At 36.4% G+C, this 24740-nt stretch overlaps 1 protein-coding gene across 1 annotated transcript; it reads right to left on the bottom strand.

The window, feature by feature from the left end:
• Window positions 1-2965: 2965 nt before the first annotated feature.
• Window positions 2966-24303, bottom strand: E2f1 (E2F transcription factor 1). Its single transcript, XM_028184074.2, has 10 exons — window positions 23878-24303; window positions 23313-23518; window positions 14936-15099; window positions 13404-13600; window positions 12271-12518; window positions 11119-11221; window positions 10588-10681; window positions 9700-9905; window positions 9168-9278; window positions 2966-4559 (listed from the first exon to the last, which is right to left on the bottom strand). Exons 2-10 carry the CDS (start codon window positions 23514-23516, stop codon window positions 4444-4446), a joined length of 1443 nt encoding a protein of 480 aa, XP_028039875.2. The 5' UTR covers window positions 23517-23518; window positions 23878-24303; the 3' UTR covers window positions 2966-4443.
• Between the last annotated feature and the right edge of the window lie 437 nt (window positions 24304-24740).

Raw genomic sequence — 24740 nt, 5'->3', positions numbered from 1 at the left:
GGTTAAGTCAGATAACATAAAATTACAATGTTTATTAAAAAAAAAACCTAATCACGAACAAATAGATACAACTTGCATCCAGAAGTCACATGTGATCTGATGGAAAATGATATTTTTTAGCGTAAAAACGACTTAAAACTACATGATGAGAAAAAAATGTTTGTACTACGCTTCTCAAATGTTTTGGCCCCAAAAAATTTGTTTGTAAAATAATTTCGTTCCTAATGAGTTCAGTCATCAGACCTATGAGAAATTTCACTGGATACAAAATAATGAAGGAAAATAAGAAGGAACATTTCATTCTTATTCAAATATTTACAGTAAAATTTTTGTCAACTTCGATTTAAAAAAAGCGCACACTACAAATATTTGACATAACAAAAGCATTATAAATTGTGGTACTTTAAGTGTGGTATTAAAACTTTATTCTAGTTGAGAAGCTTGTTTTTGGTAAGAACTACACTCCAATTCGATTTTTAAGTCTCTGGTCGTCTATTTTAACATCTTCAAAAATGTTCACAGACTTTTTCAGCTAATTTTTAAATTAATGAATGCGTACGAACACTGAGAAGTATACAAGATACAAGGTGTATTGGAAACGCTCCCGGAAACGAAGAGAATGGCAAAAAAAAACATATCGACAACAATCGACAACAATTTGTGAATATAGATTACTATATTCACAAATTGCAGCGCCGCAAGTGCCTATTGTGCGTAAAATTTAATAGTAAATAAATTAATATTTTAATTTACTCATTGCACTTATTGGAACACAATTAAAATTACCTATTGGTTCAATGGCCTCATACGTGTAGGCGCCCAGTTAGCTGGTTTTCAAAGTTTTTTTTTTTTTTTTTTCAATTTATAGATTAGATGCGAATTACGAATGTTACTGTGAAACACTTTTGATTTGATTGAAAACATTGAAAATGTTTTCTCTTTGTCTAACGACTGGGGCGTTTGGTTTACATCGGCTTCAGCGAGCGAACCTTACACATAATTCGTGAGCAATGAATTACTTTTCAGTGTAAAACATAATAGATCAACTGACACAGCGCATCAGTAAAACAAATAATAAATCCTATCAAAACCAAAAGAAATAAACTTAATCAATATTGAAACCAAAAAATTGTTTAAAAATTCATTCACTTTACACATGTAAATTTTCTAAAACCACCAACTACGACAACTTCAAGGCGCTGTTTCATATTGCCATATTAACTAAAAAGTAATAGAAAGATCGCCTTAGCAATAAAACAAATAATTTACAAACAAAAGTGGTCGATATAATACTTTCAGTGGGACGTATTGCGGGCCAACCAAATTTTATTAACTAAAAATCTAATTTAATTGAAAAGATAACACACACACTTCAAAAACGTTGAGATCGTGAAGTTAAACGAAATGGTATATGTTTTTTTTTTATAAAACCCGTGGTCATTTTAGGTTTCGGCCGCACGCTTTACACGCCGCACCCTCAATCAATGCTTTACTAAATTATTTTCTAACATTAAAATTATCTGATATGCGCACTTATCAATAGTTTTTACAATGACGTTTCGTGCTGTACACACTATCGAATGCGGGACGGGTCGACGCGCGGACGCGAATCAACGTTCTTATATTACAATGAATGAATCCTACAGCGCACTTTGTACTTGATCGTGACGTAATTATGGGGATGATCGCTCGCGTCCGCCCTCGTCCGTCACAAGACTATATACAATCACAACTAAACGAATTCCGCGTACGTTAAAATCAAAGTTTTTTTTTTTTAAACAAAACGAATTATTTGGCAAACGATATCGACAACGGAACAATTTGCAACGCGTCCGGCTCTCCACGAACCCGAACGTATAACGTACGTACTAGAGCTAGCTTTACAAGTAAAATCGAAGGCCGCTAATATATCACCATTCATTAAGTAATAATATGTACAGGATGTCCGCCGAGAACCCGCAGCGTGTCGTCCTATCCAGTTACAGTACAGAGGGTAAAGGGAACTCCGCCCGCGGAGCCAACGTATTATTGATCTTACACTTTGAGAAGGCGGCACGACATGAAAACCCTCTTGTCGTGGCCGACAATAATTACATACCCGATCCGGTGGACCGAATGGTAAACAGTTGAGGTCGCCCTAAACACGTCATTACGGATCCTCCCGATCCATTAAAGGCGCTTTTAGGTACCTCAAGCACCGGTCACTGTCCTCGTCGAACCCGTCGCTTGCGACAAAGGGCTCGACGGGCGAATTAACCCATAGACACAGCCCACTGAGTTTCTCGCCGGATCTTCTCAGTGGGTCGCGTTTCCGATTCGGTGGTAGATTTTGCGAAGCACTGCTTTTGCTAGGGCCAGTGTTAGAAATACCCCGGTTTGAGCCCCGTGAGCTCACCTACTAGTGAATCTAAAATAACCCCTCGAGGTTACTAGAATAGGTAGGAAAAAGAATTGGTCTTAACTGAAACTACATCACCGACGCCCATCTTGAAACTACATAATATGTAACAGTCTTAATTGTATTGTGTAATAAGACATCATAAAACTGAATAACTTTTTTAATTCAATTTATTTAGCAGTAAGAAATGATGGGAGCCAGCAATGTAGGCATTTACAATCTAAAAACGTTTAATATGTTTCATCAATTTTGACATAAGTTCAGGTACATTTCGCTTGGATACAAATATAACTTAGCGTTAGCAAATATATACCGTATTTCAGTTATTTTAGGATTGAAGTCTCAGCTTCGGCGGATTCCCTTACTCCCTGTATGTTATTCAATGCCGGTAGTAAAAAGGGGTATAAGTCAGTTTGTTCCGAATTAGTTAAGTATACAAAAATGATCAGAGTGCAAGTACAGAATTTCTGTATGTAATTCTTAACACTTGAATCAATAATGTTGTGGTGTTAACCAATATAAGATCATCATAATATCAAATAAATTTATGAATATAAAATTAATTATACATATACTTTACGATGCCAGCAATAATTATTTGATGAGAAAACTACGGTTAAGATCACTGTAAATTTTACAACTATTTTTTTAATGATCAGTTCCCTTTTTTCTGCAGTTTGGTTAAGCCAGACCGATGTCTACAGGCGACAATAACCAATGATGATCATTCGGGCCACGAGCTGATCAACGGCAATAAGAATTTACATTTCAACCAGCAGTAACACTTCAGTTTTCCGTGGCCACGAAAATAGTATACGAATCTTTAGATTTTTACGATCATTTTAAAAATATATTTTCTCTGGAATTTCTCTAGTTATTATTACTCAAATCGATCATCATTTTGTTACACTCAACGCACACAATCGGACTTTTACCATTTTTCACTAGCAACAGTCTATTATACAGTATATCATTATGTACAAGCAAGGTGCGGGAGAGGCTCGGCCCTCGCTCGTCATTATATAAAACACTAGGACCCTCCCACACTCAGGTACACGGGATTTTGCTCCTTCAGATAACACAGTGAACGTCGTATTACTAAAATATATTATTATTCCTTCGCTGGCACGTTGAAACTTCGATTTTCAAAAACTATATACACTGTAGAACATTAAAATAAGACTAAGTATTAACTGTAGAAACAAAAATCCAGAGTGTAAAATTTATCGCGTTCGAACGCGTCAGTGTAATATTTTAGTGGAGGAACATTTTTTTTTTTCAAGTTTTATTATTACGCTTCCCTAAGGAGTGATGTGTATAGCTGAAATTGATCATTAGCACCATTTTACAGTATTTTAGTCGTTAATAGAGTTACGAGAGCGCACAAGAACTAGTTCACCGCGAATATATCAATCAATTTCAGCTTTACAACATTACATTTACAGCTTATGTTAAACACATCATCGACTCGACAATATTTTCAACTAATTATAAATGATGCCGATTTTTCATTGCAATAATAATAATTATAAAATATATTTTTTTTACCAACGGTAAGAACTTCTGTATCGTTGATGCATCAACAAAACTAACTTTTCAAACAAATTGCTTTCTATAATGAAACTTACAACGATTATTATTACTAAGCAGTTTAGGTACAAAATATATAAATCTGATTTAATGCTTTACGACGCGTACAAATTTCATTAATCCGACAAAATCTCCAGTTTTGTTTACGCAATAATGTTGTATTAGCAACTTGAAAATTTCTTACACAGAGTATTTTAAACAAGCGAGAAAAGCAGTTCGGTCACAAAAAACGTCTTAACAAACCTTTAGAAATTACAGTCCAGTCTTTTTACAGTAACACATCAGAGTCCAGTTTTTACATTCATTTCATCATGTTACATTCACTTGTATCCGAAATCTTCAAGTGAAACCAAACAAACGTGTTCAATTATATTGAGTTAAAACTATCGATATATCCGCATCACTACAATCGACACTTGCGACAACCGACACTGGTCAATAATCGACACTTTACACTAGAACTCGAAGTCGAACAGTTCCGACAGGCCCTCGTCGTGGTCCAGACAGAAGCCGTAGTCGGTGGCGGACATCGGAGGCTCCAGCGCAAGGAACGGCTCCAACTCCAGCGGTTCTGTAACATGGGCCTCGCTTGTATTTATCGATAAATCCATTGGTGGCACAACTCAAACTAGCTTTATGTGATTGAAAATAAACACAGATGTCGTATAAACGAAAGGCTCTTTTCTACACAATACAAAAAATGGATGATACTTTTCAAGTACTTTTGCAGGAAACGGTATTAATATATCAAAGCCCTGACACAAATGACACTTTTTTATTGCTTGGTGATGGGAGACATGAAATCGAATTCTCAATTGTATTTATACAGCTCAGCTCTCAGACCACAATACATGATTGCTTCGTGGCATAATAAGGTAGGATGGTGGTACCGATAATTTCAAAGCTGGACATCAATGCTTATAATTTTAGATTTAAATTAATTAAGTCTGTGAAGTCTCCTTACGGACTGATTGCGGGGTTACATTCTCCATATAGTGAAATAAAATAATTCTTTCATAATCATTACTTTTCGGATCACCAATATTTTCAATCACCACTAAAAATACCAAGACGCGTTTATATCGGATGTTACCGATCCGATATATACGCGGCAAGCAATACCCGTATTAATAAGAGCCTTTTGCATTCCTAAACTTTTCAATGACCCTTATCGTGAATATTGATGAAGGTAGTTAAATATAAAACGTAACTAATGTATGAGCTTAAATAAAAACATTTAAAAACATTGTAAAATGATTTTATGAGTTATTCACTAGATAAGACTAGATATATATACATTTGTATTGGAGGAATTATTTTATTGAATGACATAACCATCAAATCGCACCTTTAGAATGGCTATTGGAAGTTGGTAAACTAAAAAAATTAAGGAAATGGGTTTTATACTTTGAGCGACTTTTGAACATGGCGTATTCTATTAGTTTAATAAAATCCCTTTTAGCTCAGAAAAAGACAAACATACTCTTTCCGTCTCTTTTGAATCAAGCACATACATTTCATAAAGTATTAAAATTAAAAAATTACAATACTTCGATTACATTTTTGGAGTTTAATAAAATAAATTAATTTTGTATTAAGCCACTTCAATTCTAGTGTGAAATATTACAATTTGTACAAAAAACGAGAACTGAGAGCTTTTTAAATAGTTTTTTGGTTCCTTAAAATATATAAAACACAATAAATTTCAATAAATTATTATTTACATTTCCCACCTTATATACAAAAATCATACAAGCACTCACATTGTTACCTAAGCCATTAAGCATAAGAAGATTTTGTTATCCCATATTATAATAGAACTACGATTCCTAAACGTAAAACTAAATAGTTCAATGATATTGCTAGAACATTGTCAATATTGAAATATATTAAAAGTTTTCTTCAGTTGGTTTCGCTTAATAACTTGCATACAATAGAAGCGACACAAAAATCATAAGCAACCACAGAACAAATACTTCGTTACAAATACCTTGGTGAAATCTATATTTTAACAATATAAAATCAACTCTTTATATAGATTATTAGTTGTAACATTTAAAAACAAAAATGAATGTTATTGAACATACTACAATAGTGGTACCTAATAACAAACTCTCCCTAGGGCTGTGGACTAATTTAAATTATTAACGTCATTGTTGTCTGTGTGCTTAGTGCGAGTTTTTTAACGTTCTCGATAACGTAAAAGTTAGCCCAATTTAGTATGCAGTTGGAACAGCGCCCCTAGCGGCAAACGAAGGCAAACGATCCCATTCCATAATATGAGCTAACTTTTACGTTATCGACAACGTTAAAAAAGCTCGCACTAAGCAAACTGAACTTAAAAACACCAGTATTTGTTCTGCTGAGGCATTGCACTCACATCCACTCTGTTTAGATGCAATTTGTACATTTTCGACCCATGTCAGAGCACATTACATTACAAGGAAAACACAACATTTAGTTTTAATGTGTGATGTGATGACACAGAACGAGCACATTTATAACATATATAGCAACATTTTATTGAACCAACACCAAAACCGAAAGTGTTTTTACAAGAGAATCAGAGTGATCATGAAGTGTCGGGATCGAAAGTTTGTTAAGCACAAGAAAATGATTTCAAGAAGTTCTTGTTCACATTGGATTAATTCTTAATAATCAAACCCTGAACCCAAATTGTTTGGCCTGGATAAATTCGTCAGGTTAACCCGATATGAGAATGCCTTTGCAACTCTATTATTGTGTATCGCAAGCAAAAGCAACATTTATGTATTCACTATACATCGTCGCTACTAAACATCTACATCATGCCAAACAATTTTATAGGACAGGCACGTTAGATAAACACAGTGCAATATACCACAGTCAAAGGAGACGGGCACAAGGTACAAGTTTGCCGGACGTGCATACACAAAGCCTTTGACTGGGGCGGAACAGCGATAATTAGATATGACAGCGGTTGTTACGTTTGAGATGGGTGGCGTTACGTATTAGTAGATGAGTTTGCTGTTAGTGGGGAGCGGCCGTGAGCTGAATCCCATGGTGCTACACGCGAGCACTGCAGCCGCACGGGAGGCAGCTCGCGACCGAGCCCACGCACCGCTCTCCCCGACCCGCTATGTACAGCGCGACCCGCGCACACTACACACAATCTAGACATCGACTCGACGATCGAATGCAATATTCATTGTTCACGTACACTGATTAAATTTCAATTCAAAAGCCAATTGCGCTCGCGCGCTTTAATTTTGATCAGTATATCTATTTTGACAACTTCGACAAATAAAAATTAAGAACGCTTGCGTTCATCATGCACAAAACATACTACATGTTTAATTGATACATTATTATTATTTTAAAAAATATTAAACGTTTTAAAAATATTAAGAAGTAAAAACATGATAAGAAAGAAAGAATTCAATGTAATGAAATTCTTAGCGTGCACATCAAATAGAAAATTTATATGATCTCCATGCATCGATTTTTTTTAATTTTTGTTTTTACTTTATAGATCTAATAAATAGATTGGATTTGTAACGTTTTTTTTAGAACTAATTCAAATTTTTGTTTCAAAGAGGTTAGGATGGCAAGTATTTATTCACATTATACTACATAGTACAGATGAGTACAGACGGACTGCGGACACAGATATGTTGACGAAAGCACACTTAGTTTCCAACTGTAGTTAGTAAAGCAAAATGATAAATATGAAAAGTATTTTGTGAAAACGTGAAAACAGGGGCATGCACGTGAAACAACGGCGTGAATGAACACGGAAGCTCTTAAATACATAAATTGACAAGAAACAACAAGTAAAGATTAAATAGTGATTACATTTCCTGGCTTTGGTCGGTGACAATGTCAGTTATTGTTGAGAGTATGTAGGAGCATATTTACCCGCAGTCCCGGTGGGTCGGTGCGCCGCGCCGTGTAGCTAGAACTCTGACTGTGATGTGATTACCGAACACAGGTCACATGTCGAGTGCTAGCCACAAAACGCGATCTTGTTCTTGTTTCTCAATCATTGGTGCTTTCAATATTTTCATTAAACATAACCATTACATTATATATATTCTATAATATTGCAAATTTGTAATTTCGTATATGGAGTTTTAATTATGTGTATGAGTCGTTAAAACCTAACTAGTGGTCCCGCAGAACTCGAAATTCGACTTTAATCAAGTGAAACTTTATGTTTAAACATTATTATGGTTCTATGGTCAAATACTATTGTACTTATATAATATAATCACAGATTTCGCCAAAACTACACTATACATAAATAATAATAAAGACAAACAATATTCATCTATTCTCAATTTGACCACAGACTTTATACACTAACAAAAGTTTGACAATTGACAATAAACAAAGAGTATATTTATATATATAGGTGTTGTGTCAAATACATGGTAGTGTGTAATGTTTTCTTTATCGATTTAATGTATCTTTTATGCATTATTTAAAAAAATATTAGCTTTGTGCACTTTTTCTCTATATTCTCTATAAGTGTGGAAAATTTCATACTACCGCGCAATTTTCGTAAAAGGGACACAAAGTTTTCGCTTCACGTATTAATATATAGATAATATATACTATAATAATAAATATTCGAAACGTCTAAAATATAAATAATAAGGGCGAGATAATATTGCCGTAAAAGTAGTTTTAATTATTGACTAATGATTTTCCATCAATCACCCAAAACATTTTTTTTTAAATTACTCCTCACTCGCAATGTTCTATTGGTAAAATAATTTAAATTATTTCTTTTTTAAATAATAAACATGTTTTTTTTTATCAAATATTGTAAATAAAGGTTTTCGCATTGTTCCCGTGACCTTTTGCCTCGTAATTTCAAATTTGGTGAAAGTGAAGTGAAAAAATTTACGCCATAATAATATTTTACATTGTTGTGTGAGTACTGAGTTACTTTTACTGTTCGTTATTGACCTGTATGCTTAGTGCGAGTTTCTTAACGTTCTCGATAGCGTAAAAGTTAAGCCAATTTTGTATGCAGCTGGAATAGCGCCCCTAGCGGCAAACGTACGCAAACGATCCCACTCCATACAAATATGAGCTAACTTTTACGCTGTCGTAACATTAAAAAACTCGCACTAAGCACACTGAGCTGACTACGACCGGGCCCGTAGGTTGAGTTGGTGACATTGACGGATACCTGACTCCTGGTCCTCCGTCTGCAGCTGGAAGCGTCCGCCGCCCATGATGGGCGCGAAGTCGTCGCTGTCCGCGATGAGCGCGTTGCGCAGCCGACCGCGGGCGCGACCACCTGCACGGACCAAGTACATATTGCATTTAATTCATACATCATTTCAAGCGCGAAAATACATTTGCTGCATTGATCGTAATCGAATCCTACTAGTTATATTTTCTTCAATAATATGTACACTAAATTCGAGCATATAAAAAATTTGGACAGTAGACTATAAGTCTAGCAAGAACAGTGCTTCACAGAATCTACTACCGGAATCACAACCCACTGAGAAGACCCAGCCAGAAACTCGCAGGATAAGGCGACTGGTCACCCCTATAGCCCATTATGTGTTGCAGTAGTGCCTCTTCACACCAACGTGGGTCACATCCAGGTCTGGTGTTGTTAAGAGATTACTGTAGCCAACACACAACGTGAATACCACTGTACACCTTTAGATATACATTAAATTTTATAGATAAATATATAAGGTACTGACTGTCTGGCGTGGAGAGGTCGGCTGTTCGGGTGTGCCGCGGGGGCGTGCGGTGCGGCGAGGGCGGGGAGGGGGTGGCGTGCGGTGCGGCGTTGGGCGCGAGGGGCGCGGCGGGGAGCGGCAGCGTGGGGTCGGTGACGCAAGGCGTGCACACCACCAGCGCACGAGCTCCCGACTCGCCGTCCTCCATCTCCCGCTTCACAGGTCGCCTGACACAACAATACATTAAAGTCGGCAATACTTGCGGTATAAGAGACCGATTTAACGATTCGACTAAATATTATTAAATCTATACTAATATTATAAAGCTGAAGAGTTTGTTTGTTTGAACGCACTAATCTCACTAATATAACATCACGGTAAGGCTAATACAAGTGGAGCACCAATAAAGAATGTTTCAAAATAGGAATTTAAATAGCTCCTTAACATTCTATAATTCAAAAATATTTTCACCTTCTACGTAAATGAAGTGAGGGTAAAATTTAGCGTTATGCCAAAGTAACTATTCCACACGAACGGCGTCACGGGCAAAAGCTAGTTACCTATATATTGAAAATATCCTAAAACATATTATGTAATTCTGTTCTATTTTTTCTTGCAGTTTCATCATTTGACGCAAATCAAGGAACTATCAGCAGAGACATTCGATAAAGGTCTGCACCACACAGTGACATGTTTTACGTTGAATTTAATCAGTTTGACAACTCACCTCATCGTCGTGATCTGCCGAGTATAATTGAGAAACTCGTCAACCGAAGAAGTAAAAGTATTTTTGACAATTACATCAACTCAAGACTGATATTCATCCTTCCGACTCAAACTCCCTTCCGACACTCAAGACTTCAGACTCCGATAAGCATTCATAGAAAAATTATTGCATTTTTTTCTTACATGAACTGTTCGGAGGCTGATTGGATTTGCGCGATGAGAGGTGCGAGTAACGCTTTGTTGTCTTCTAGAAGAGGATCCGAAGACATCCCTGACACTATAATAAAAATAAAAACAGGATATTCTTTAAGTACATACAGTACAGTTACTTGTCTTTTAAAAGTACAATATACAATTTCTCGGTAGACCGAATTTTGTTGTTCAGAACTTGTATATATATTGTATAAGCTTATCTTGAAAATGTCGTTATCGAGATGCAAGCATTTGTCACACATCCTGTGTTCGATGATGTTAGCCTACCAATGTAAAGGCATATAAATGCACTGCACTACTCCCGAAACACACAAGAACAATCATATGACTTGTATAGTGTAATATTTCATCTTAAAATAGACTTCATCATATGAGTAAACAGGAATTATGCATATTTAACTTTGCTATTTTAGTTACATTGTGATTAAGCATTGTTTCAATTTATATTACTTTAGATAAACAATTTTCTATATTTCAACCTAGCTTGGGGCAATTAATTACCTGTTGGTGAAGCAGGCCTTTCCTTTGGACAAAGATAAACTTCTATTTCTCCAGACAAAGACTTCAAATGGATCATATATCCTTTTTCGTCAGGATGAGGTACCTGTAATTGGGTAAATTTTATATTAAATAAAGATACATCCAATTGTCATTAGATGGATTTGCCAGACCACTTTTGCTCATTATCCATGTGCTTAGGCAATAACTTCACGTAAACCTGTTTTTACAGGATTTCATAGTATTTTCATTATACATTGTAGTGTTATTGTGCAGAGACTCAAAACAACATTTTTTGAGCCAGTGTAGCATAACAGTGTTAAGGACTAAATTGCGTTATTTTACAGAACACAAATAAAATTTCTACTCCATAAATTGTTAAAGACAATAACGTTACTGTTAATGAATGACTTGTAAAAACAACATAAAGGTTAAGTCTCGAAAAATTTACTTATTAGTCATTCAAGGCAGGTTAGCCTAAAATAATAAAATAGGAAAAAATATTAACTTATGCTAGAAAATGGAGAATAGGTGATTTCATCACAACCAACACCCTTGATATTGAGTCATTCATTGCAAGCTTCTACAACTAAAAACTAAAATAAGCAACAGGCGTTCAATGCTGCACCGATAACCGCTTACCAGCACTATTTAAGTTTTTTTTATTGCTATAAATGTGTAGACAAGTTCACATCCTTCCTGGTATTGTGGTTACCAGGATTGAACATTACAAGACTAACAAGGTGAATATCGGCACCCAGTCTGAGAAACAAGGTGAAAGTCTTAATATCATTGTGTAACGCCCGTCCTGCCCTTCAAACCAGTACTGATGATTGCTCTGCGGCAGAAATACGCAGGATGGCGGCACCTAATGAAACTACCTTGGCGACCGTTGCGTATCGGTTAATTTTTTTTAATAATTGCTTAGATGAGTGGACGAGTTCACAAACCACCTGGTGTTAAGTGGTTACTGGAGCCCATAGACATCCACAACGTGAATGCGCCACCCACCTTGAGATATAAGTTCTAAGGTCTCATGTATAGTTACAATGGTAATAATGGTAGTAATGGTTTAATATTCAGAAAATGTTGCTCATTCTCTGGCGAATCCCTTAATCGCCTTTTAATTAAAAATAACGTCTCAGATGTACTGACACTGAGCCTGGTGTCGGGCGGCGCCTTGATGGGGATGACGGTCTGGTTGCGGAAGTCCGCGATGGAGCGCAGGTCTGCGTAGGTGATGTAGGCCTTGGCGCCGTGGTCGGCCGACAGCCGCGACAGGGCGAGCTCGGCGGCGGCCACGGCGCGCGACACGCGGGCCTCCCGCGCCGACAGCGCGCGCACCTCGCCGCGCAGCCGCCGCGCCGTCGACCCGTCCGCGCCGCACGACCCGCCGCTCATACCTGCGCGATCCGCACTCTCACTACACACAACTCGGCCACGATTCGTCTTAAAACTCGCATTAAAACTGTATAATCTCAAAACTTACTAAATATACAGGAGAGTGTTTTAAAGGTTTAACATGTGATATTTTTAACACTAATCGTACTAACACTTACTGGTTCCCTTTTTCTACCATAGCGGGTTGATAACGGTATATGACAAGTGATACCCAAAACAAACAAAACAAAAAGAAATAATATAATACCAGTAGATTAATTGGTAATAAAAAGTCATTAAGTCAAATGCGCAAAAGCAACAAGATGATACGTGCATTTTCAATACAAAAGTTCAAAATGGGTCATTTGACCCGTTATGGTATGTTTAGTGTTAATATTAATCATCTTTGCAACATTTATTTTTTAGTTTTTACCAGATACATTATCTTTTTTTTAAAGTAAGATAAAATTATGTATTAATTTTGTTAATAGTCAAACTATGGGTAAACTAAAAGAAAAAAACTAAAACTAACCTACGCTCTTTTGACAGTATTTATGAGAAAAATACTGGTGATACCAAATGATTCCGCATAACTCAATTTCGAATATTTTTGGATATTGTACACTTTTAATGCGAAAAGACGATTTGTGCTATTTCATTATTTTACTAGCTGGTTCATTACAGGCGAATTTCAAGTAGATTAAGTAGAAAATCTAACGCTAAGCTATCAAACATCCGGAGTTTTTTAGAAACTAAGCTATTTTAATCCCACAGAACGGAGCGCCAGTTTCCCCTGACGAAATTAGAGACGTGGATTTATTTATTTGGGAATCACACCAATGGAACGAGGTCTTTCGACAATTATTAAAATCCTAATCGTGCTATAAACAACACAAACTGTAGCTCACCATACTTCCATTGTATGTTGTTTTTGGACCTCTTCTCTAATATTCCTATACCTTCTAGAACGTTCGTGATGTCGTATATGCGACGTTTCTGAACGGACAGATGTTCCGCCGCTATGTTCAAATCGAGCACTCCGTTCTGTGAAGATTTCAACAAAGCGACGAATTTCTTCGTTAGTAAACCTAGGGATGTATCAAACCTGAAACAACACATTAATTGCAATCATGAATTCTCGAGTACCAAGAAGCCAATTAGAGCCTTAACTTTGCTTAAAAAAATTATTACGGAGTCGAATATTAAATCATAATTCCTGCTACTTTCATATGGAACATATACCTAGTTTGATTGGGCATATGAGATTGAAATATTGTAAAATAAATAATAGTTTTAAAATCTAAAGCACCAACAATATGGAATCCATGTTTTTTTATGATGGTCAAACAAACAACTTTTTAGAGATAAATGGGCAAATATATCTTGGTATTATCATGAGCTTTTCATCTCGGAACGTGAAATTGAAGCCTTCTTAGTGCTGGAATTTGTCCTTCAAATCATGACTATGATACCTTCGTTGACAGCAATTAAAAAATCGTATCAATCAACACAGACTTTTTCTCCCTTACTTATTCGCTGGTAGCCTAAGGGGCTATTCAAGCTCTAGCTACGCGCCGAGGGGTAGATGAGCTTATGCACTAAATCTGAGAGAATTGGCTAATACCAGCCTTAACAAGAGCAATGTTTCGCAGAATCACCCACCGGGAACACAGGATTTAATTTTACATGATTGATTCAATTTTGATGGGAGCTCACTTGGTGTTGAGTGTTTGCTGGAACCCATGGAAACAACGCAAATTATAATTTTTGCGAGTATGATTTTTTATTCCTTAATTGAGGAAGATATGTGTCAAGTACGTATTTGATTAGAAAAAAATGTATCTGTATGATGATGATGATACGATCTGCGGGATTTGAAGAAACGCGCACTTTCGCATTTATAGTTTTAGTATGAATTATATTATAGTAAATTATTGTTCATGCACTAAAATTACTTAAAAAAGGTGAAAAGAATGACAGCTCATTTTATACCAAATTATATCGTCATACTTTAATATTAGCAAATTGGAACTACCTTTTAAGTCATAGTAAAAACTGTAGTAACCGTGAAAACCGTATGTTGTGCCAGATGAAGCTATGGTATTACTGTTCACCATTTTTGGTTTACTACTAAATACTATTTAAATGTGGAACTCAAACTGATGGAATACTAGAGTATTTCAATTGCATATATTTTTCAGTGCATAGAGAGCATAAAGCATAGAGACGCCGCTTCGAATTATTTTAAACAGATCAATACTCGTAAAAGACGTAACGTATATTTCATATATGAAAGAAAAAAAAAACGGTTTTGCCAGAGCTATCCAAGTTGGATGTTTGCCATTGAAAAAAAGGAAGCCCTCGAAACTATCAATAGTCTAACGTTTTTTTAATGTCGGAATTATATTTCGGAAAGCGCAAAAAACGTATATAGAGATACCTGGAACGTTCTGTGTACTTTTTCATAGAACTGGACGGTCTGCTGTACGGCGTGAGAACTTTGACGCGTTTCTGCTTGGGAGTTTTGAAGTCAGCTTTCATGGGCACCACGTGTCCTTGACTCCCGGAACTGCTCTCGCTAAGGTTCAGTCTTCTTTTAACCGCCTGCGGACAACATTGCCGTCCTAGTTAACTTATGATTCATTATAAAAATAATTAAAGTTTATTGGATTCAATTCAAAAACGAAAAGAACTTCAATAAGACTATTTTTTATTTTTTTTATTTTTAATAAAATTATTGCTCTTCAAGTATTATTCGAAAGTTTTCATTATTCTATGCCCTAAAAGTTAACCCACTGAATTTCTCGCCGAGTCTTCGCAGTGGGTCGTGTTTCCGATCCGGTAGTAGATTCTGCAAAGCACTGCTCTGGCTAGAGTTAGTATTAGCAACGAGTCCCGTGAGCTCACCTACTTGTTATAGGTTACACTGACTTAACCTCTCAAAGCTATCAGCTTAGGTAGGAAAAAAAAACCCTAAAATCGATTGGGGACGACATTTACTATAATCTAATAATCTTAATTGGTAATAAGATATTTATATTTAGAGTACTTTAAAGTACGACACTCACCACTCTTAACAAAGCATAAGTCATCACTAATCTCTTCAATTGTAGATAAGTAGGCACTAGTTCACATCACCACAACGGGCCAATGATACGACCTTAATTCTAAATAGTACATTAACCTCGTTTTGTTTTTTTTTTAATTATTACTGGGTGTCAGAGGTCGTTTATAAAATGGAAAATTATTTTAGGATAACGGATGAAATCTTGATAGGAATCATACGAGTAGACGCGAATGCGATGATGCACGGAGAATTTTTCAATAAGCTCATGCAACAGATTCGTATCCTACGTGGAGCGCCGGGCCGCAGCCGCGAAATGAAGTGTGGGGAGGGAACTCGACAACAATGCATGACATAAATTAGAATCAACACAAAAGCTGGGGCTCTCGGAAGGGATCTCCTAATGAAAGAATGGCAATTCCTTATCTTGAAATATTTGCGGTATTATTACTAAGTGAACTCGGGAACTATTGTTGATTTGCAGGATTACGGGTTGGGCGCGAAATCGGAGTAACTTCAGACAGATGCGTCTTCAAATTTGTCATTATAACACCACCCCTCATGTCGAAAAAAAAGGCTCACGGCTTCCCAATAAGTCAATGAACCGCCTAGCATAACTCTTTAGAAACAATATTAAGGCCTTTTTAATTTAATCCTTTGGTCGTTCATTTGGTGATTCGCATTGAAGCAACGCTTAACGAATAGTTGATTTCTAAACGTGCCGAGGTCTATGGGTAATTTAAATACAAGTGACCTAAAACGTGCGACGCAAGTGCGACTATGACGGGAAACAAGTACCTGGCTCCACGAGCGGCCAGCAACGAAGCCACATGGCGAGGCAGCACCACGCTCCGAGGGATCACTAATCGGTTTATTATAAACTACTAACATGTGTCTCCGTCACACACTCGTCGGCTCCAACGTTCAATAAACTTAACGACACGTTCAATATTAGACCTCCAGCTGACAATCCAACGAATAAACTTAACATTCAGTTTATTCTAGTTCGGCCGTATACATCAGTAATTTTCTATTTTCCTTTTCTTACTTTACAAATAGATGAACAAGCCGCCGGCCCACGTGGTGTAAGTCATTACCCGAGCCCATTGATCTAACAACGCGAATATCACCACCACTCTGAGACATATGATCAAAACCTCAACCGTATTTTATGACGGCTGTTCCGCCTGTGAAACCAGAACGCGGGGCAGTTTCGGTGGTACCTTCCTATGCTGGCTTAAGCTTTTGACAAAGCCCCATTGAAATAAGTTTTAAAAATATAAATGCTTACTTAGGTGTGATTCGAAATATAAACACCACAACTTCGTTAAAGTACGCGAAAATATGAGTAAATTGAGTAGGCGATCTAAATAGTGTATTTCAAAATTGGAAATAAGGACAGGATCGTGACGCAATATTGGCCAAGATCAGGTTGTAGGGGTACCGGAAGACCTATGGCACGATGGACCGATGACATAGTCAGGAAAGCGAGGCAGGCGAAGATTAGATGGTGGACGATCAAACACCAAGGCATAACAAAAGGGGAGGCCTATGCCTAGCAGTTTTTTTTTTCCTACCTAAGCTGATAGCTGTAGCCTTGGGAGGCTATTTCAGCGTAATCTTAACTAGTAGGTGAGCTCACGGGGCTCAAACCGAAGTTATGCTAACACAGGCCCTAGCAACAGCAGTGCTTCGCAGAATCTACCACCGGATCGGAAACGCGACCCACTGAGAAGATCCGGCGAGAAACTCAGTGGGCTGTATCTATGGGTTCATTCGCTCGCCGAGCCCTTCGTCGCAAGCGACGGGTTCGACGAAGATGGTGACCGGTGCTTGTGGTAACTAAAAGCACCGTTAATGGATCGTGAGAATCCGTGATGACGTGTTTTGGGCGACGTCAACTGTTTTTACCATTCGGTCTACAGGATCGGGTACGCGCCCAGCAGTGAGGTATCAAAGCAGGTATCAAAATACTAAAAATGATGATAATGTTAAAACTTAGGAAGGAGTTTTCAATTAAAACAACAGAATGTTTCTGCTAGTGAATAATATTGTAAGAAAGTCTATATAGTATAATCATTTCTCGACCCCGAACGTTAAATATCTTCCAAGAACAGTATCGGACTCTCGAACCTCTGAGTAAGGAAGCCGTGTCCATGTACTTATTAACTGACTGTTTTAATGAGGCGGTTTGATGCTACAGTGGACAAGTTCCTAGATTTGACACAAAATCGGTGAATCTGAGAGATCTTTAGGTTTTTTTCTTCGATTTAAATGATTTAAATGGCTAATGATGAAGTTACCGCATTAGATACATAAACACCATAACCTAAAAGCAGTCGCCTCCTTAAAACACGAGTGAGAAATCTCAATTACAGATAAAAACGATTTTTTTTGTCGACACAAACCCCTGCCACCGAAATTATGCAGATAACAATAAATAAAAAATAGGCTCGTTGGGTAAATTGGTTGAATACCAAACGTCGGTTACCACTATTCTGCCTATTTCTAATACCTATTAACTATACGTTTTTCGGTTTAAAGTGGAAGACAAGCCGTTGTGATTTCTATGTCATTCACGCTGTGGTAGCTGTAGAAAGATCGTCTGAACGTCATGAATTTAAAAAAAAAACTAAGTATATGAATAGACCGTAATTTTGTCAAGAAAAATACAAAGTCTATTATTGAAACAAATTCGTAATTAGGTGAATGTTTTGCATGCATTATTTAGTCGTATATACAATTTGCATAGCATTATATTCAAATGGATAACGTTAATAAAAATCTGATGTTCGTTTGATATCGAATTCAAAATCAACCTACTTACAAGAAAAAACGTTAACGCTAACCTAGCGTCATACGCGGTGTGAATTCTTATCTCTACCGGCCAGTGGAACGAACGCTCCTGCGCGTGGAACGCACTATCCTGAATTGAATCCAACGCCGTGAACCGAAATATAAACATAGATTTGATTGAAATTAAACTATCATTTGCCAGAATATCCGTTATTGGTGTTTAATATCGAATACCGAATCCCCAATTCGTTTTTATTATTCTTTTTTTTTTATTGCTTATATGGGTGGGCGAGCTCACAGCCCACCTGGTGTTAAGTGGTTACTGGATCCCATAGACATCTACAACGTAAATGCGCCACCCACATTGAGATATAAGTTCTAAGGTCTCAAGTATAGTTACAACGGCTGCCCCAACCTTCAAACCAAAACGCATTACTGCTTCACGGCAGAAATAGGCAGGGTGGTGGTACCTACCCGCACGGACTCACAAGGGGTCCTACCACCAATAATAAATATTCATATAGTATTGAATGAATTAAAAGACATACATGGATTGTATTTAAAATTACATTTACGGTTTAATCACTCGTTTCTGATCTTAATTTTATTATTATCGATGTTTCGGAAACCCGTTTAAATAGAGAAGATAATTTGGCGCTCTTCTGAGACCTGAACCGAATCCTCTTCCACTTCTTTTTATCGCTATGGCAATTGGCTTCTTGCGACACCAATGTTGCCAGTGTCGAGTTTATAAAAATCTACTTACAATAAACATTTTAAATTAAAAATGGAGCGTAATGAAATAAATCTAAATTATTTGAAATTGTAATCTATTGTGAAGACTTGGAATTAAATAAGCCCAATATCATTATTATATTGGGCTTAATTCATTTGGGAATTTACTGAGACCACTGGGCTTTTAGAGGGACCCGAAAAGTCAGTTCCAACAACTTTTTTTCATTTTCCAAAATTTGTGCCTTTTCACAATTGCTAAACTGTTAATAAGCAATCATCATTACAAGTTAAAATCTGAGTAAACAATAAAAACTTCGCTTCTCGCGTTCTCGGCAAAAAGCCTGAATCCTCTTATACTGAAGATGAAACCCCAAGTTGAACCTCATGAGTTATTACAGTGCGCAAACAAATGTAAAAAAAAATTTAAAAAAAATGACGGTATTTGGCACTATATTCAAATGTCGACAAATACCACAGCTCAATCGTTTGTGAAGACGTTAACTTACCCCGAAACGTATTGTTAAATAAAATGCGAGATTAAACCGTAAAAGCAGTTTGGATTATGACTCCTAAAAGCGAAAATTGACAGAAATATTACTACGCACTTTTACGATTCACTAACAATTCGTAAAAAAAAAGTTCGAGATTTTGGCGCATACAATAAATCGGTCTCGATCAGTCATGTTTCTCTCTCTGACTTTAATGCAAAGAGGATGAACGATTCGTCTAATTTCCGGTACTTTTCAGGGCGTCAGTCCGTAGCAAAGACTTCGTACAATTCGATTTCTACCATCTTCCCGTTGAAATATTGTGACCACAGCAATACTATTCAATTCAGTATACGATAAAAATATTGCAAAAGTGAATTACATTTTGCTATTGCCTAAAGCCTTTGCGTTAAAATCGTTTTGATGAAAATACTAATTCGAGTATTAGATCGAATTTAATTTCATTATTTTCAATTCGTTTGCTCATTACACTAATAATTGTATTTTTATTGTAAAGTAAGTACATATAAGTATATAAAGCTAAATATTATAATAAGCTATTAAGTGAAAATTTCAATGCCCGCGATGCGGTCTCCTCCCCTTTTAAAGCTAGCTCGTCACTGTAGCGGTATAACTAAAGGAGGTGATGCAGCAGGCACCACCGGTCATCGTTCTCGTCGAACCCGTCGCTTGCGACGAAGGGCTCGACGTGTAAATTAACCCACAGACACAGCCCACTGAGTTTCTCGCCGGATCTTCTCAGTGGGTCGCGTTTTCGATCCGGTGGTAGATTCTGCAAAGCACGGCTCTAGCTAGAGTTCGTGTTAGCAACGTCGTCAGGTTTAAGCCCCGTGAGCTCACCTACTAGTTAAGGTTACGCTGAAATAGCCTCTCAAGGCTATCAGATTAGGTAAGAAAAAAAAACAAAACAAAACAGGCACGTAGTGGCTTCTTTTGGATCCGAAACTGCTTCATATCAGACAAGTGATGAAATCGTCTGCCAATATTGGCCAATGAAAGATACAAAATAGAACTATATAGTATAAAATTATCGAAATTGAGTCTGTTTGCTCGAGTTTTTCTATTCCACAAATTTAGTATAGCACTGCAGAATGAAAATACAAAGCGTATGAGCTAAATTCCATCCAAAACGAGTCTGTATCAGGGACGAATGGCGCGCATCCCCCATGCGTCCGTTCATAATTCTGTAATCTTAAAAATATACGTACCTACAAAATTTTATGCAGTCCCTTTGTTAAATAATATTAATTGATTACCGAATAGCTAGTTCAAATTTTGCAGACAAAGTTCTAGAAAAAACCAGAACGCGTTACTGCTTTCACATCAAAAGTAAACATGCTCTTACGAATGTATCAGGACTGTACTGAATGAACTTGCTACGCACCCAAAACCACCTACTTATAATTTCTTGCCTACCTAGTTAAAGGAATTATTTTATTTAAATTTAGACAGCGGAATACATGACTTTGTGATCAACGAATTACGTAAACAAAAACTCTCAAGTATGGAACTCGTTCTTGCAGCCTATAGGTTAGTTTATCACGTAATCGAGAGAGACGTATTAGATATCTGATATTCTAAAAACTGCCATCATCGCAACCTGTAGCTCACAAGGTCACAGATAGTACTTCGGACAATATGTTACATGGTAAATTAGACACATCGGGTACACCTAAATGAAGCACATCGGCACTACGTTGTACATCAACTATACGATTATGGATTAGAAACTGGGGTATGCGTATTGCGCACGAGGGGAGAAGATTATTTGGCAATATTACCACGATCTAGTTAGGGTAGTAGAGTTCGCTTATATTGAATGGGAACACAGACTGATGATCCCAGCTCTTTCGTGATTGGTCCATACTGACAAGAGGGTACCGTGAACGGGATTTTTTTCTATTCGCAGTTTGCCAAAGACGCAAGGATTGTGGCCGTTGGCATCCGCCATTTTGATTTACCGTAATCTCTTCTAATTTCAATTTATAAAACGCCCTGATAAAGCAACAAGGTTTTAATGATTGAGCTCTAATTTATATTGTAGAATCTTTATCTAAAATATTTTGTTTCGATAAATAACAAATCGAAAAAAAAACAACAACAAAACACCTTGGACTAGCAGTACCAATTCTTCACACATATTTTGTGATAGTGAAACAACCTTCAAACGACACTGATTACCATTAATAAACATTTTTTTTTGTATTAGATAACATTACTATCAAAATAATGTACCATATTTGAATTGCCTACATAATTCTAGTCAAACCACCAAAATTCGTTGGCACAGTTCAATAACCTGTAAGGTCAATGAACCCCTTTTCATTCTGGACCCCTAGAATATATGACCCACTTAGCTTTACGAAAATTAAGTAGTCCCATTTTAAACTCACTTTTATAAAAATTAACACATCCTTTACTAAATTGAATAGAAAATCTTGTTATGTACTTTAGATGTTAAAATTGACTAGAGAATTATATTAATGTTTCCTTTTTACAATTACCTACTCTTTTTATTAACAACTTCTTTAAAAGTTTGTTCAAAGTGCAACACTTTGTATTCTTACTATTTCTTTAAGAACAAATCTCACTTAAATTTGAGTTTTAGACCTTGTGATTTTCCTTTGTAATTGTGTGAATATCCAGTCTTCAAGATATAGATAAGGCTTAGTTTATTAACAAAACTCAAGAAAATTAACTATTTCTATTCACTTACTCAGGTTTGCCCAAGTTTGATAATTTCATTACACCAGAATCTACACTATAATCAAATAAATATTATTTTAATTTGATTCCCAAAATTAATGTTCATAACATATTTTGTACTAATTTAAAATAGACATAGACATACTTTGGAACATTTATTAAACGATTAACAAATGTGACTGTATTAAATTTTAGGAAAATCTTTCTGAATTAACCGAACATAATTTTTTTTTTACTAGTTATTTATGTAACTCAATGTAAAATTCCAAGGACAGTTTTATTATTAAATTAAAATTATATTCTTAATACACTAAGTTGTTGACGATTTAGAGCTTTATTTAAATGAGTTGTATTCGTAATCTTTAAATTGAAATCTTTTATAGCAAATATTACCAAACTTAAAGAAAGTGATGATCTTCAAACATGAAGAGATCATTGAGTTTGAGCATGAACTTACTGAAATGCTGATTTTGTTTGTCAATTTGTGTAGCACATATCATGTTTTTTCTACAAAATTAAAAGTTACGAAATATTCACAAACATTATTTGATTAACAGTCTATTTACTAATACAATTTCTACAATGTTGTTTTCTAGTTCATTGAGATTTGATTAAAGTTAACAAGTTTTATAGCTATTAAAATTACCATTACACGGTAGTACTAGTCACTAAAGTAGTATTCATAGTTTTTTCTACTAAAATATAATCTTTGGATCTTAAAGATGATTATAAAAACATTTTACTTTACAATAATAATTGCACCACAGCACTGCTGCTGTGGAAATAGTTATTCAGCCATGCTATTACACATATTAACTGAAAGTAAGTTGAATTATAATTTGCCATAACAGGAAGCACTTATACTTGGGAGTAAGGGTTTGATGACATAGAAAGCAAATTTATATAACCTACATGAAACTAATACATTACTGCAAAGATTCACCCACCACTCTTCATTAGCAAATTTGTAATTTAAGGTAATCCAATGAAAGTAATAAAGCACTTACTTCAGATGTCTTAGGCGGTGCCGTGGGCGCCTCGCGGCGTATCTGATGCTTTGGGGTAGCGCCATAGCCGTGGTCGAGGAGGTGATAACTGATAGGCTGGCTGGGACTGTTCTCCAGTAGCGTGGTCTGCGATGGAGACTCCCCGGCTCGTACCACCACCTCGGCCTCGCCCTCCGCCGACCCTCGCTTCACCCCTCTCGGCATCGCTATTGAATTACGATTACACATTACAGACTGTCTCATCAACATCATCTTGGCACTTTTTCAAAGCTATCGTACACACAATTTAATTAGTGAAGAGGTTAGGGTAGCCGTGCGCGCGGAAATTATGAACACGAACCTCCAATGCTGGGCGGGTCGATAATAAATATAGTATATTGGATATTATACCTAGGGTCTAAGAAGATCTTCCAGCTGTACCGAATTGCTTACGTCACTTTTTCAACGACAATTTGCCGAAAATACGACAACCTACGTGATAGTAAGCAACAACCGCTTCCTAAACCTATGTATACACTTTGCATGAAACGAAATAAAATACCCGTTACATCATAATAATACTTACAAAAGGTGTAAGCGAACAATATTCCAATTTGTAACTAATAAACGACATTAATGTTTTCGACGCAAACGCTACATTATAGAGTACTCAAAATAAAATGTCCGCCGCTTTGTTGGTCCCGAGTGAACTCGTGGACATCTACGCTCGATAATTTTCAGTCAGAGATCACAAGTTTATAAAATACACATGGTAATTTATACACTGATGTTAACACTCAAATATATAAACAATTTAATGGTCCTAGTCCACATTTTACAGTTAATAATAAATAAAATTATGGAACATTGAAACGACGACAGGAAGCTTTTCAGAACATCTGGCTCGCTCGCTTGCTTGCTACTTGCTAGTAGCGACGTAGCAGTGGCGCGAACTACGTACGCAGGCGCGAAGCGGTCGAACTACCAACCCCTATCCGATGCCGCTGTCTACGATACAAATTCCTCCCCTCGCCAGAGAAGCCATAAAATATAACGAATTTTTAAATTTTCGTTGTCCAACCGGTTTGTAGCGAAGCGAAGTGTTCGCATTCGGTAAATCAAGTTGATATAAACTAAATTAGATGATTTTGTTTGACAAACTTAAAAAAAATTCTTAAGCTAATTACCAAAGCCCAATAAGTAGTATGCAAGCACGTTTTCAATTAAATAAGTATAATACAACAATAAGTTCACCTCATTATATTTTAAATTACCAATATCAATAATCTTTCATGGCATTATTTTTGTAATGTAAGACTGTAATGTATGTACTTTACAGTAACAAAACTTAGAAAGTGATTAGGTACAAAGTTTGAAGCGTAAAGCGTTAAAACTGCCTTTTCTCAATTTAGCCTTTACATATGTATTTGTTATGTACTTTGTATCTGG

This window comes from Bombyx mandarina, chromosome 15 (genome assembly GCF_030267445.1).
Source record: "Bombyx mandarina strain Sakado chromosome 15, ASM3026744v2".
In the NCBI taxonomy this organism is placed as follows: Eukaryota; Metazoa; Arthropoda; class Insecta; order Lepidoptera; family Bombycidae; genus Bombyx; species Bombyx mandarina.
The sequence above is the reverse complement of the archived record's forward strand: the minus strand, read 5'-3'. Positions and strand labels throughout refer to the sequence as shown.